The sequence below is a fragment of the Microtus ochrogaster genome, chromosome 16 (assembly GCF_000317375.1).
Source record: "Microtus ochrogaster isolate Prairie Vole_2 chromosome 16, MicOch1.0, whole genome shotgun sequence".
Classification (NCBI taxonomy): Eukaryota; Metazoa; Chordata; class Mammalia; order Rodentia; family Cricetidae; genus Microtus; species Microtus ochrogaster.
In genome coordinates this window covers 45,026,878-45,041,485 of record NC_022018.1, presented here as the reverse complement: position 1 = coordinate 45,041,485, position 14,608 = coordinate 45,026,878, and the positions used below count along the sequence as shown (strand labels likewise).

The window sequence follows — 14,608 nt, the reverse complement described above, 5'->3', positions numbered from 1 at the left end:
GTGGTCATCCCTCTGAAGACACACAGAGGCTGTCAAGGGCACACACGGTGGTCATCCCTCTGAAGACACACAGAGGCTGTCAAGGGTGCACATGCATAGATTCCTCTGGCTCCCCATCTAGACTGACACGTTTTCTTCCCTACAGCACTTGAATTTGGGAAGAACTCCATTCAGTCCCATTAGGTCAAGTTACTCTACTTTGCCACCATAGGTTTTATGTGGTCCTCGGATGGAATTCTGAGGTGCTAGAAAAGGCAGAAGTGAGAAGCCCGACATAGGCCACTCCAGAGGCTCGGCCGGAGCTCCGTATACATCCTTCTTCTAAGGAGAAAACCTATAGGAGGACATTTTGCTGACACCTATAGTCCCAGCTACTCTGGAACCTGAGGAAGAAAGATACAAAAGTTCAAGACCAGCCTGGATTATATAACTATATAATCTATATAACTATAGATTGGTCTCAAAAAAAGAAACAAAACAACAACAAAGAACCATCCCATAAAAAGAGGCCAAAACAATAACAACAATGAAACCAAACAAAAACAGGCATGATGACAGATACCTCTAATTCCAACACTTGGGAAGTGGGACAAGGGTGTCAGGGATCAGAACTTCAAGGTCAAAAAGCCACATCTTAAAATAACAACACCACACACACACACACACACACACACACACACACACACACACACAGCGAACCTCCATATAAGACACACTGTAGTTCCAGCTACTCCAGAGGGTAAGGACCACAAGTTCAGGGCCAACCAGGCAACTTAGAGGCATCCTGTCTCTAAGTGAGAGAGGGACTGGGGTGTAACTCAGTGTAGAGTGTTTGCCTTCTATGTGCTAGAGCCTGAGTTTAATCCCCTGGGAGAGGTGGGGGGAGGACAAAGCATGAGTAGACCTTCCATAAGTAGTAAAACTATAATGGAATAAGAGGGAAAGAAGCCAGAAATGGTGATCCACCCCCAATAAAACAATGCTACCTGTGTCTAGAGCTCCCCCAGAATATGTGGCCAGTGTCCTGCCCTAAACAACCTTCCTAGATAGAAACAACTTTGGTAGGAGGCAGAGATGGCCATGGCTGCCATGTGGTCTTCAACCTTATTAATCCACGACTGCAGCAATTCCAGAAGAGTCAAACTGGATTACAGACCCACAGACCGCTATAGAGGCTCTGCCACATCTCGTCCAACGTCAGCTATGACCCCTGTGCTGGCAGAGATATGGAGGGCGTTATCACTTAGCAGTCCTGACAGCAAAGGGCCTCGTGGTTTGGCAGCATCTCATTTGAGTCAGTGAAGGAGGTGGGGAGGTCTGCTGGTTTTCACGCTGTGACTGCTGTGTTGTATTGACTTTCAAGGCTCCCAGAGTCGGGACCCCCAGGCTCCACCCACTCCAAGGGGGAAAATAGGAGTTTACACCCGGCTGTTTCCCTGAAGTCCGATACAAACTTGTCAACTGCTTCAACTGCTAAGCAGTACTATTTGAAACAATCAAGATACCTCCCAGGTAAGTGGAGAAAATTGGCCACTTAATATTTACCACTCAATCCCAGCACTCAGAAGGCGGGAGCAGGAGTATTGGGGATCCCAGGCCAGACTGAGCTGTCTGATACCCTGGTCCAAAACAACACAAAGGGATAATGTTCATCAGAATCTTGATGGGGTAAAGGGCCGTGGTATCTCTGAAAAGAGGGGCCAGGGAAGGAGAAAGCAGAGTCCCAGGACTCTTTGACAGCTGTGCCTACTGCCATGAGCTTCCTGTCTCTGTGACCAATGGAAGTCTGTTCAAGAAATACAGAGCTGGGAGCTGGGCAGTGGCAGCATATTCACCTACTAGGCCGTGTCTCAGCGTTCATCTTCCTTTGGGTTCACAGTCACACTCTAACTTTGAACATGACTGCTTCGTTGTTTTTTCTTTAGGTGTGAATCCCAAGAACGTGTCTTTGGTAGCCGGGGGCAAGGATATTAACGCACAGGCTTGGAATAGTCAACTGTTTCCTAAGTCATTGGGATCCATGGGGGCGGAACTTGCCTTCAAGAGGAATAATGCAGGTAAGAGATGCATGCCACCTGTCAGTGTCTGATGCCTGTTTGTAAACAGACCACAGGCGTTGCTGTCCAGTGACCAGCTGTGTGACCCTAGGGGAGCAGGAGGTACACAAAATCACCCAAATCATTCTTGAGCACAGGTCATCTTTGGTTTGTCAGCCCTTCCCTCCCTCATCCAGGATCCTTCTAGGGTGCTTTCCTAGGTGGCCCTGCCTTCTTAGCAGATGCCCTTTAGTTCTCCCTCCTCACAAACGGAAAAGACTTCTCACTGGCCAAGTCGAATTACATTGTCCAAGGTGCCAGTCAAAGGGACAGTTGGATATGTTGAAAGATGAGGAAACCCTCAGGAATGGGGAGCTAATCCTTGTGGAAGTTGTGTGGCTGCTGGGAAGATCCAGAGTTCGAGGCCATCCAGGGCTACACAGAGTGCGTCACCTCCCCCTTCAAAGTCAAGGGGGTTCCAGTCTTTAGCCCTTAGAAAATTAAAAGGGGGCCTCATTGAACTGTCTACTGACAATTAATTAAAAACCATTGTCACAGAGCGCTCTGCCATTATGGCCCATAAAGTGCAGAGAATAGTAACAAAATGATCCTCAGCAAAGTGTTCACATCAACAAGGTTTCCCCAGGCTTCTCTCTGCAAAAGTGAAAATCAAGACAAGAGAACAGAGCTATGGCTGAGGCCTCGCCTGCCCCTCTAACAAACACTCACTTGCTGGAACACAAACAACTTGAGAGAATACGCCTCATTAAACTGTGTTCCTAGCAACAGTTACCTTCCACGCTTAGGCATCAAAATTTATAATGTTATCTTTTTATTAGTTATATGCAATGAATCATTATAATTTAACAATATAGGAAAGCATATTTACTATGGTTACAGAAAGCTACATTTTTCTAACATATACAATTTTTGAATGACGAGTTTATACCTTTAAGTCTAAAGTTCTATTTGAATAGAATCTGGAAGCTAAAGTATGATTTAGGAGTAAGGGTTGGAGATGAGACTTTAGCCCGTGAAAGGGTGTCAGCTCATGTGCTTGTTCGTCAGAGCCGGCAGACTTTTAGGGGTTTTGTTAAGTTTAAAGGATGTTAGGTCACACACTGGGGGTGGGCAATAAATGGCTTTTAAATGAACTAAAAAGAGACAAAGGCCCTTGGCTCTGGATTGTAACATTCTAATCTCTCCACAATCTAGAAATTCTAATCAGTCATTCACGGTGTAGAATCCTCGGCAGAAGTGTGGTTTGGGTTTTGTGTTTGGAGGTAGCTGTAGTTTATAGACTTCTGTCAAGTTCTACGACCAGTTCCACCTGCCCATTTAACAAGGCTGGAGCACCAGACTACACCTCTGCAATCCATTTATTTCATCTCAGCGATTTCAAAGTAGTATTTCCAGAGGCTGTGAGTTATACAGATCGGCTCAGATGATGGTGCCAAAGTTCCGAGCGTTTTAATTCACAGTCAGCACTGCAGGGAAGCTGTGCCGGCGCACGGGGACATTTCTCATTGCAGAGCTCTTTCTGGGTCTCTCCACTAACCATCTAACAATTTTCCCTCTGCTCTCCTTTAACACTCCCCTTGCGGCTCTCTCTCTCTCCACCACCTTCTTTTAGAAGAAAGCATTATTAAACCGATTGAACACCTGTCATGCTCTGAAAAGTCCACTGAGAAGCTAGAGGACCGGCAAGGTAATTTCTGGGCACTGTAAACCAACAGATGGCTTTGACTCACTGCCTCTCTTCTCAGCCGCAGGCCCAAGCCTCTCACAGAAGGCCAGGGTGACCTGCTTCAGGGTCAGGTCAGGGCCGAGGGGAAGAGCAGCTTTCTCGAGCCGCCCAGAGCACCTTCTTGCTTTTCAGATTCTCTGTGCTTGCCTTTCTAATTATGCCATAAATTAGTTATGGCCATGTCTAGGAATCACAAAAATCACTCTGTTGAAAGTAAAGAATAGTTTCTTGTTTTGCGATCAATATTTCTAGGATTTAGAAAAAAAAATCCTGGTGTTCCTTTCTTACACACGCACAACCATTGTAAAGAAAACCAGCGTTAATGGCAATGGTGGATTTCAGGGGGCAGGGTATTGGTTGACATTAGCTGTTTCCACAGCAAATACCAGCGTCTAGCTTCCAGCCTAAAAACCTTTCCAGTCTCTCATACATAAAACCCTGCAGCAAGCAAGCACCTCACGTAATAAGCCAAGATAATTTAAGAATTGATTGCCAGGTCCGGTCATTCTTGGTAAAGTCCTTTGGCAGCAATACAGCAGTGGACAGCTGCCTAGTCCATGGTGGCCTCTAGTGTCTGCCTTGTTCCCATTTTGCTTGTTTCTTGTTATTTTTATTCTCAGTTAGTTATTAAAGCCATTTTCTCCACCTATAAGATAGAAGAAGTACCATTTCCTTAGCTCTCACTCATGCCTAGTGCTTGCGACATCCAGTAGTTACTGCATTTGCCCCGGTGAAGAGGAGGTGAGCAGGGGCTCACCATGCTCTGAAGTGGCTACCAGATGTGAGCATGGCTTTGAACTTCTTCCCAAGTCTTTTGAGGCTTTGGGGGATGGAGTTCAGCTTGTCTATCTAACATACATGACACTGCAGGCTCAAGTCCCAGCACCACATAAACCAGGTGGGGTGGCACACACCTGCAATCCCAGCACTCAGGAGGGTCAGAAGTTCAAGGTCATCATCCTCAGACCCGCCTTTTGAAGTGCCGGGACGGGTTAGTGATTCACAGTGAGCACTGGGGATGAGAAGGCCAGTCAGTGTCGGCTGCTGTACTTGCTTAAATGCATTAGTGTTAAAAATTATACAGATGCTCCAGTCAGGGGATGGCGCATCCTCTGGACGTCACTCATCTCCAAGTCCACTCCCTCCCTGACCTCTACACCTCCTTCCCCCAAACCCGATTCTCCTCCTGCATTGCTTCCTAATGCATGCCATCCAGTCACCTAGGCTACAAACACAGAGACTCTATCCCCCCCCCCACCCGGTTCTCTTCTCCAGCTTGCTTCCAACCTAATCTCTCCAATACCAGTGACCTCATGGCTGGGCTGTGCCTCATCAGCCCATCCAGCGCCACCTTCAGACTGATCTCGCTAACAATGTTGATGGTGAGACTGAATGGCGAGCATTTATTGCCTGTAGCTCCCATAGCTTCTATGAAAGAGCTTTCCTACATATTCAGAGCCTAGAAGCCTATAAATATCTTCAACACACACACACACACACACACACACGCAGGCACGCACACACACACACACACACACACACATCCTAAGAACTGGTGTCATCAAAAAGTCTAGTGTGTTCAGGGTTCAGATCCTAGCTCAGTTCTTCACTCACTGCGAGCCCAGGCAAGCCATTCACTATCAGAACCACAGGGCATCAAAACAGTGCTTCTGAGCTGTTCCAGGTCTGAGTGAGGGTTTCTGGGATGGCATAGCATGGTGCCTAGAACACGGTAGCTCGTAAAACAGCAGTTCGCATTAAGAAGGGTGGTATAGTAGTCGGAGTCGCTCTGCAGCACCTTAAAAGCCTCCTTCTGACCCGAACCCCCTGATGCATCGGCAGGAACCCTTGGAAGCTACACCACTTACAACCAGACAGGATACTTGCCTTCCTTTCTCAAGAAAGAAGTGGGGTCAGCTGGCCAGAGGATCCACTTGGCACCTCTTGGTGCGACGGCTTCGGGTAAGAGCAATCTCCTCCCATAGATTTCGTACTGGAGGAGGCTTGCCCTTCTAAGGTTATGAGGTCTGTTTTCTTGAGTGAGGACAGTTAAATTAGTCTCACGGTATTAACACTTCTCAGTGGTTCCCCCTCCCACCATGGTTTCTGCCCAGAGCTTGGCCCCAGAACCAAGGAGCATCAGCATTGAGAAAGGAAGGCAGAGAGCCCTGTAAGGGGAGAGAGTGAAAGAGGAGGGGGCAGGAAAGAAGAGCTAGGGAGGTGGAGGAGCCCGAAGAGCCCAGCCCTGCCCTGGGGATATGGCTATGGGCTGGGAGGACACAGCAGGCTCCAGCGGGAGCTGCTTCAGTGACACAAGACAGACTGACAAAAATGTAGTTTGTACACGTAGTGATTTCAAGAGCTTTCTAGAGTGGATGGTGTGGTTACCATCTGCCCTGCCCTCACGCTTGCCTTGTGATGGAGACTCTCCTTCGTGGATGAGGAAGCCAGCAGCGTCAAGCAATGTCACCTGAGGCCACAGTTGAGCCAGGGAAGACGAACAAGGAGCTGTTCCCTCCCAAGAGCCGCTTTACCCTAGCGAGGTATGGGGAGTCTTCAGCACTTTCTGCCTGGTGCTCAGCTGCTCTGTTTAAGAGGCAGGATTCAGGATGCAGTTTCTCCCCCTTGGTTTTTGCTAAAAGAAGCAATGTCAGATGACAGGACAGTTGGTCCCTCCGCCTCTGAGGTCGTGGTTAATTGGGGTCAGCTTGTGCTGTCATAGCACAAGGCATGAAAGCCACATGCAGGGGTGTGCTCTGGAAATGAAGGGTGACAAGCCAGGCAGAGTAGTATCTGCCTCAAATTCCAGTGCGTGGGAGGCTGAGGCAGGAGGGTCAGAAGCCCTAGGCCTGTCTGGGCTGCATAGTAAAACAGAGGAGAGAGATGGCAAGTGTTGGCTCGGAGCCCTCCAGATTTGATGGTACATAACATTCTCTAAATTATTTTCATTTAAAATAGATATCCTCCAAGACGCATCTAAAATAAACAGTAAGGCAGATGACCTCAAGTTTGGTTTAGGGTTCCTTGTTATTTATAAGTTCAAAATGCTCTTCCCGCTGGGCGGTGGTGGCGCACACCTTTAATCCCAGCACTCGGGAGGCAGAGGCAGGCGGATCTCTGTGAGTTCGAGACCAGCCTGGTCTACAAGAGCTAGTTCCAGGACAGGCTCCAAAGCCACAGAGAAACCCTGTCTCGAAAAACCAAAAAAAAAAAAAAAAACAAAAAACAAAAAACAAAAAACAAAAAAACAAAAAAAAAATGCTCTTCCCACTGTCCCAATAGGACCTTGCGCTGAGGTGACTGCTTAGATTTGCCGTCTTTTACAGGACAAGCAGCCAAGGCAGCTGGGAAGGGAGAAGGCAGGGGCGACTGGTCGCTCCCACCTGTCCCCCTGGGGGCTGCTTTCACGGTACTCATTTGCTGTAGCAGGCCGTAAAACATGGTCGTTCCAGTGTCTTCTAAACAACATACACCCATGTCGCAAGCACATTATACCCAGCGGTGGATTTCAGGAAGCCCCGAGAGTTTTAGGCTAGTCTTACAGTGAGTCACTCACCACGACTAAACATCCGTTTTTGATACAAACAGCAAAACGTGATGTTTAGAAGAACTTTGCTATCTGGGTACTCACTTTTAGAAACCGAGAGCGGGTCTTTTATTAAAAAATAAAATCAAAGGCTCTTCCGTGTTGAATCTGTGAGATCACCATGCATATTCCTGCTTTCCTTTTGAAGGAAATTGCTCTCGCCTCTTCCTTTACGCTGCTTATCAAGCTTTCCCTCCAGGTGGTGATAGAAGGAGAGGCAAAAAAAAAAAAAAAAAAAGAAGTAAACATTGCCCGCTCCCAAGTGGTGCATGCAACCCGTTAGGAAAACACTGCCTTCCAGTGCCCCACCAGAAACACAACCAGGCCGTTACCGTATTTACTCGACTATCCCTCCTCTCTATAAACACCCTCTCGCTCTCTTTCCTTACCCTCGAGTTTCGCAAGGAAAAAAAAAAATCAAGCTAATGTCTTCATCTCCTCCCATTTAACCTCTGTTTCAAAGCCCTAATATTTCCTCATTCCCTGCCTTGACAGTAACAAGACCAGGGGGCGTGGCCTGTGAATACAGCCACCCACAGACACCACAGGGCTGGGTGATTGTCCTGAGGAGTCTATTCATACCCAGACAGAGAGGGCAGCCACAGACAGATCCAGGAAATGGTTCCATCCAAGTTGAGCTTGGGGAGTTTATTGGGGGTGACCCCGGTATCTGGACCATTGAGAAGGCCACCCAAGCATAGGTGACAAGTCACAAAGGCTGTGTCACTGGGTTTCCTGCACAAGCAGGCCGCTACATGACAAGTCCCCTCCCCCATCTGCCTCCCAGCCCCCCAGCTCCCATCCCCCATCCCCTCCTCCCACCCCACAACTGTTTATTGCTTACATGGCCTCTGGGAAGGCCTGTGGGTCAATTTCCAGGAGACTCCAGAGTCTTACACCATTCATGTGTTTCCCCAGCCTCTCCGAGTCTGCTATCCGTTCACAGGCTCTATACTCATGGCTCCATTTGGACCTGAGGCCACCTGTGTGAGCTCACTACCTGAGGTTTCCATATTCCAACAGATACAGCTTCCTGGAAAACACAGTGCCTTCATTGGCCCTTCTAGATACATAGCCCTGGCTTACGTTAGGCAGCTGATTCACTGAGTCCCGTAAGAGCAGTATGAAGTTGCCCGCCAGTCCACTGACAGCATGCCCTCCCCCAACCCAAACACTATCTATAGCAGTCAGGATGCCAATCTGGCCCAGGGCCTTGCTCATGAAGATGGAGGCCAACACCTGTTGACCACAGGCCCACGTGGTTCCCTCCTCCACTCTTAACATCACAGTGACGTGTAAGAAAGGCTGGGACACCAGACCAACAAAGGCATCACAGCTGTAAAAGGGGTGGAGCGACCGGGTGCATCTCAGCACTGATGCGTGAGCAGCTGCACCAGCTGCACGGTGGGAAAAGATAGATAAAGCCCAGCACAAGACTGGCACTCTCCTCATGTAGATGGCCCGGGAAGCCTGACTCAGCATGGAACGAGGAGGAACCCAAGAGGACATAGTAGTTCCCTGGATACTGTAGTTCCCAAGGACTCATGCCTTGGTCACTGGATATCCTCAAGCAATTTCAGCTCGTTCGGATATCAAGTGTTTAACAAATTTTAAATCTCTCAAATCATGGATAATAACCCACTAACACTGGACCAACCTCTCTCACAAATCATCACACTGTCAATTAGATGAATAACATAAACCTTGTGATCAAAGATTTGGGCTCCTCTAAAAATTACAGATTGGAGCTGGAGAGATGCTCAGTGGACAAGAGCACTTGTTGCTCCTGAAGATAATCCAGGTTCAATTCCCAACACCCACATGGCAGTTCACAACCACCTGTAGCTCAGCTTCCACGGATTCGGATGCCTTCTTCTGACCTCTTTGGGCATTCAACACACATGGTACATATACACAGGCAAAACACTCAGGCACACAAAACAAAACAGATCTTTTTTAAAGGCTGCTCTTTAAGGGTTTGTGTGATCACACATGGTTTTACCAATTAAAAAAACAATGAAGTTTGTGGATTTGGGTTCTGGTTCACTGGCAAAGCTCTTGTCTATCTATGAGTCTAATGCCTGGTTTCAGTTCCTAGTACTAAAAAAAAGAGAAAAAGAATGGGAGGGAGGGAAGGGGAAAAAAGAAAAGGAGGGGCTGGAGAGATGGCTCAGAGGTAAAGAGCATTGACTGCTTTTCCAGAGGTCCTGAGTTCAATTCCCAGCAACCACATGGTAGCTCACAGCCATCAACTATGAGATCTAGTGCCCTTTTCTGGTGTTCAGGCAAAACATGCAGCCAGAATACTGTATACATAATAAATAAATAATATTTCTTTTAAAAAAAAGAAGAAGAAGAAGAAAAGGAAAGGAAAGGAAAGGAAAGGAAAGGAAAGGAAAGGAAAGGAAAGGAAAGGAAAGGAAAGGAAAGAGTGGAGCCAGAAGTGCTAGCACACACCTTTGTTTCAGGACTCAGGAGGCAGAGGCCCGCAGAGCTCTGGGAGCTCTAGGTCAGCCTGATCTACATAGTGAGTTCCAGGTCAGCCCGAGCTGTATGGTAGTATCTTAAAAAAATAAGAGAAATCAGAATTCTAGATAGCACATTTTCATAGAACATTATATGTACAGCTTCCATGAAGCCTGGATTCCACACAGTTCCAAGTATGTCTTTAGTGGTAATACCATGTTTGAATGTTATTTAGGATGTAACCATAGTGTGAGATTAATCACCACACTAAGTGCTGCTGCTCACTGACTAAGGAACCACAGATGTCTCCTGGTCAGTTCACTCCCATTTATTTATCTAAGAGTGGCAACATCTGAGTAACAAATCAGAAGTGCTAGCTCTTATGCCATGGGAAATTCTAGTAAATATCCGTGTATTAAATACCCTACATCAGTGTTGGGAGAGTAAGGATGAACTGACCCTGACTGAGGCCAGCCTGGGCTATGTAGTGAGTGTTCCAGATCAGTCTGAGCTACATAGTAAGAACTTGCCTCCAGAGAGAGAGACAGAGACAGAGACAGAGAGAGAGAGATGAAAAAGAAAGAAAAGAGAAAGGAAAACTAAATGCAAACCTTCACATTTGCTCCACAGCTTTCAAAGATAAATCCACACTTTCCTACAAAACAAAGATGAATTGCTTTATTTTGAATTTGATAATCAAATAAATGAAATTCTGATTTCTTTCAGAATATGCTTGGAACACAAAACCTAGCCGAGGCCCGTTTTCAGGACGAACTTACAACCCCACAGCAAAAAATCTCAATATCATGAACCGCACACAGCCGGTCCCCTCGGTGCACGGGAGGACAGACTGGGTGGCTAAGTATGGAGGCCACCGGTAGGAGGGGTGGACACCCTGAAACGTCACTCCGCAGAGGACTGTCCAGCCCCTGACCCTGGGAGATGTCTACAGTCTATTTCTACTGAGTTCCCCAAGAAACACACTACTGTGGGTACCTCAAACAGCAGAAGTCGGCTCCCGTTTTCCTCCTTTCCTGGAAATGCAATGCGTTTTCTTACTCGTGGCCCGCAGTGCTGATGCAGCACCGTGCCGAGGACATTGGAGCGGGATTTTACAGAGTATTGAATAAACTATTTGCCAAAGTATCAAGTATTTGATCTACAAATTACTAGACAAGTGCATACGCTTTTATAGCTATGACTCTGGTAAGTAAGGGTAGAGAATTTCACTCTTGCTTGCTGCCTGTTAGCCTAAGCTATTGTTCTGGTCACTGCATAGACCTAGTGGCCTGAGCAGTTGGCATAGTGGGAGGCAAGCCTCTGGGTGGACTTGGCGGTGGCTCTCTCCACCTCGGCAGTGTCAGGAAGATGGTAGTTACCTTTTGGTTTTCTACATTTGGAACTCAGAGAGGAGTGACGGGGCATCTCTTAGCGGGAAACCAGCTTCTCCCCAGCCTCGAGAGACAAGCAGAGCGTGCCAGGCTGACGTGAGCCCTGTTGCCGGACCTTGAGCAAACTGAACTCAAGATGCCCACCAAACTCTGTGGCTGGTAAATTCTACATTGCTCACACCAGTGTTCTCGTCGTCTCACCATTAAGAACGTTCTGGAAACCATATCTGATGCTTGTTCATCTGACTCTCCAACTCTTGCTTTTGTGTTTCTACCGGACACAAAGGTAAAGTGTGCCAGCTGGCCCCCAGGCAAACCCTGGCTGCTGCAGGTTCTGATCTTCAAGTTCCAGCCACAGGGTGAACACGCTCAGTTGCCACAGTTTTGTGTAGTTCATTGTCCTTAGTTTTGTTACTAAATTGTTTTTTAATAGATATTTTGAAGTTGGACTATTTTAAACCTGCCACTTGCTCGGCTGGACATGATTAGTACTGTATATTCTTTAAAAGAATAATGTTATTGCCTGCTAATATTTTTATGTATGTCTGGCTTTGTAATAGATTCTGATATAATTGACATCATTTTGTGGGCATTGCTCATAGGCACATTATCAAATCATATATTTTTGTATAGAAGATATAGCTGTTCATATTTACATGTTTAAAATGTTAAACTTGAAATGGTAATTTATCCTGGCTATGTGGTTATGTGTATTTGTACAATTTTATTGTCTCAGAGCTAATAAAAATTCCTTGGTGTTTCTGAGAAACATGGACTCTGATTACATATAAGGTTAACTAGTGTGTTTTTTTATTATTAAGCTTTATTATATCTTGTGGTCCATTTTGTTGTGGTTATTTTTCATATTTTTTTATTTTTTAAGCAGCATATATGCTCAGCATTGTTAGGACATTTTTGAACAATGTGTTTCTGTGGCTCTCCTTTCCCCATCTCCCCTATCCCATAGCTGCTCTTCCCACCCTGTCATGTCCCACGTGTCCTTCTGCCCACTCCCATCCTTCCTCATCACCTGCCAGTACCCTCTCTCGGTCTCCTTTCTAAGTCTGTAGACTTTACCAGCCCTTATACTTTTGCGTTCATACATGTACACATCATAGGCTAGGAGTCATGTCGGAGGAAGAACGTGCAGTTTTAGCCTGTGTGTGGCCCTCTTGCTTGATATCATACTTTCTCAACCCACTCATTTTCCTGAAAATTTCATTTTTTTGGTTATAGCTTATTTTCCGTATCTACAGCACACTTTCATTTTCCATTTGTTAGTGGTTATCTAAGCTGGTTTTGTTTCCTTGCCGTCATAAGTATAGCAGCAGTAGATATGTGTGCCAGTGTCCCTGGCAGGGGATAGGTCCTTTGCAGGGGTTGTGGAAGTTTCAGGTTTACAGAGTATGAGTTCCCATGTACCCAACTTTCCCTATTACCAACATCTTGCATCGCTGTGGTACCTCTCTCTTTCTCTCTCCCCCCTCCTATGCTGGGGATGGAACCCAGGGCTTTATACATGCTAAGCTACACTAAGTCATACTCCCAGGCCTTAGAATCTGTGTCTCTTAACTGCTCTATTTCTAGAACGCCCCATAGCTGGAACCATAGACGATGTTACTCTTTCAGACTGGCTACTTTCACTTAGCAATTGTGCATTTAAAGTTCCTACATATGTTTAGTTCCAGAGCTTTTTTTATATTTATCTGTGAATCAAATTTTGTTGTCACATACTGAAGGACATCTTAATTGATTCCACATCTGGGCAGGGGAATTGCAAGTTCAAGTCCTTTATGGGCCACAAAACAAATTCAAAGCCTGGACAACTTAGCACGACCTGACATCAAAATCAGTAAAAGCCTGCTCCATGGTAGAATGCTTGCCTGGCATGCACAAAGCTCTGGATTCAAACCAGTGCCACAAAATGACAAAAATAACGTCTTTTCTTTCTTGTTGCTTTTCCTTTACGAGACCAACACAGTGGGGTGATGTGGGATTTTCCTCTGTATGCTCTATTACCTTTGGTTAATACAAAAGTCCCTTTGGCCTATGGCAGGGCAGAATTTAAGTAGGTGGGAAAACTAAACTGAATGCAGGGAGAAAGAAGGTGAAGTCAGGAGATGCTGAAGGAGAAAGATGCCAGAACCTTACCACAGCCTCGTGGAAATATACAGACTAATAGAAATGGGTTAATCTAAGATATAAGAGCTAGCTAGGCATATGTCTGAGCCATTGGCCAGGGTTGTAATTAATACAGCTTTTATGTGGTGATTCAGATCTGGGTGACTGGGAAACGAAAAAGTAGTTGGCTGGCAGGGATGTATTTTGGCTCATTATTCTGGAGGTACTGACCCAAATTCCAGTAGCCCCACTGCTCTGAGACTCTGGTTTGGGTGTTAGACGTGGTGGTGGGGTAGAACACTTGCCTAACATGTATGAGGCTCTCTGGGTTGTTTGTTCAGCACTGCTAAACAAAATCACCGTGCAGTAAACAAAAAGCACGTATGTTTAACTAAGATGTGCCTAGGATATGCATGAACCCACATTTGAGCCTTAGTGCCACAGCAATATTCAAGCTGCGAACGGCGGCACACACCTGTAGCCCCAGGTATTTGAGAGGCTGGGGCAGGATTATTTGAATTTAACTGAACATGGCCAGCCTGGACAACATGGCATAACCACACTCAAGTTACTTCAATCTGATTCTGATTCTCCAGAGAATGGACCTACACTATGCACCACTCAACTGTAAATGATTATTTTTAATTGCTGATGTCAATTGATTTGGTACAACTACACGTGGAAGGTGATCACTATGACAAGGGCTATAGAATCATTTCATCTTTTTTTTTTTTTTTTTTTTTTTATAGCTTTGGAGCCTGTCTTGGAATTAGCTCTTGTAGACCAGGCTGACCTCAAACTCAGAGATCCACCTGCCTCTCGAGTGCTGGGATTAAAGGCATGTGCAACCACCGCCCAGCCTCGTTTCAGATCTATTAAAAGTTTTCAAGACAGCATCATCAAGCACCTGTCTTTGACATGACTACAGCAGTCACTCCACAGTAGGACGTGAAAAAAGACCCAGGGTCTCAGATGAGAAACGAGTCAGGGCTCCAGTACGAAAACATGCAGTGCACAGTACAGTGCCCTGATCAGCTGCACAGAATTCTGGGCAACATACTTCAAGAAGGCTAAATCCTGTAACACCACCACTCCAGAAAATGAAACTGTGAGCTCGAGGCCACCATGAGATATATAGAAAGATCCTGCCTTTAAAAAAAGACATGCGCCGAGCGGTGGTGGCGCAGGCCTTTAATCCCAGCACTCGGGAGGCAGAGGCAGGCGGATCTCTGTGAGTTCGAGACCAGCCTGGTCTACAAGA

The 14,608-nt window shown here is 46.3% G+C and overlaps 1 protein-coding gene across 1 annotated transcript in view; it reads left to right on the top strand.

Moving 5' to 3' along the window:
• Mak (male germ cell associated kinase) overlaps positions 1–12,027 on the top strand; it is a 43,230-nt gene extending 31,203 nt beyond the window's left edge. Inside the window, exons 11-15 of the mRNA XM_026783151.1 lie at positions 1,364–1,512; positions 1,926–2,057; positions 3,670–3,744; positions 5,626–5,745; positions 10,562–12,027. Coding sequence (XP_026638952.1) covers positions 1,364–1,512; positions 1,926–2,057; positions 3,670–3,744; positions 5,626–5,745; positions 10,562–10,716 — 631 coding nt within the window. The 3' untranslated portion in view covers positions 10,717–12,027. The remainder of the gene's footprint in view (positions 1–1,363; positions 1,513–1,925; positions 2,058–3,669; positions 3,745–5,625; positions 5,746–10,561) is intronic.
• Positions 12,028–14,608: the final 2,581 nt, after the last annotated feature.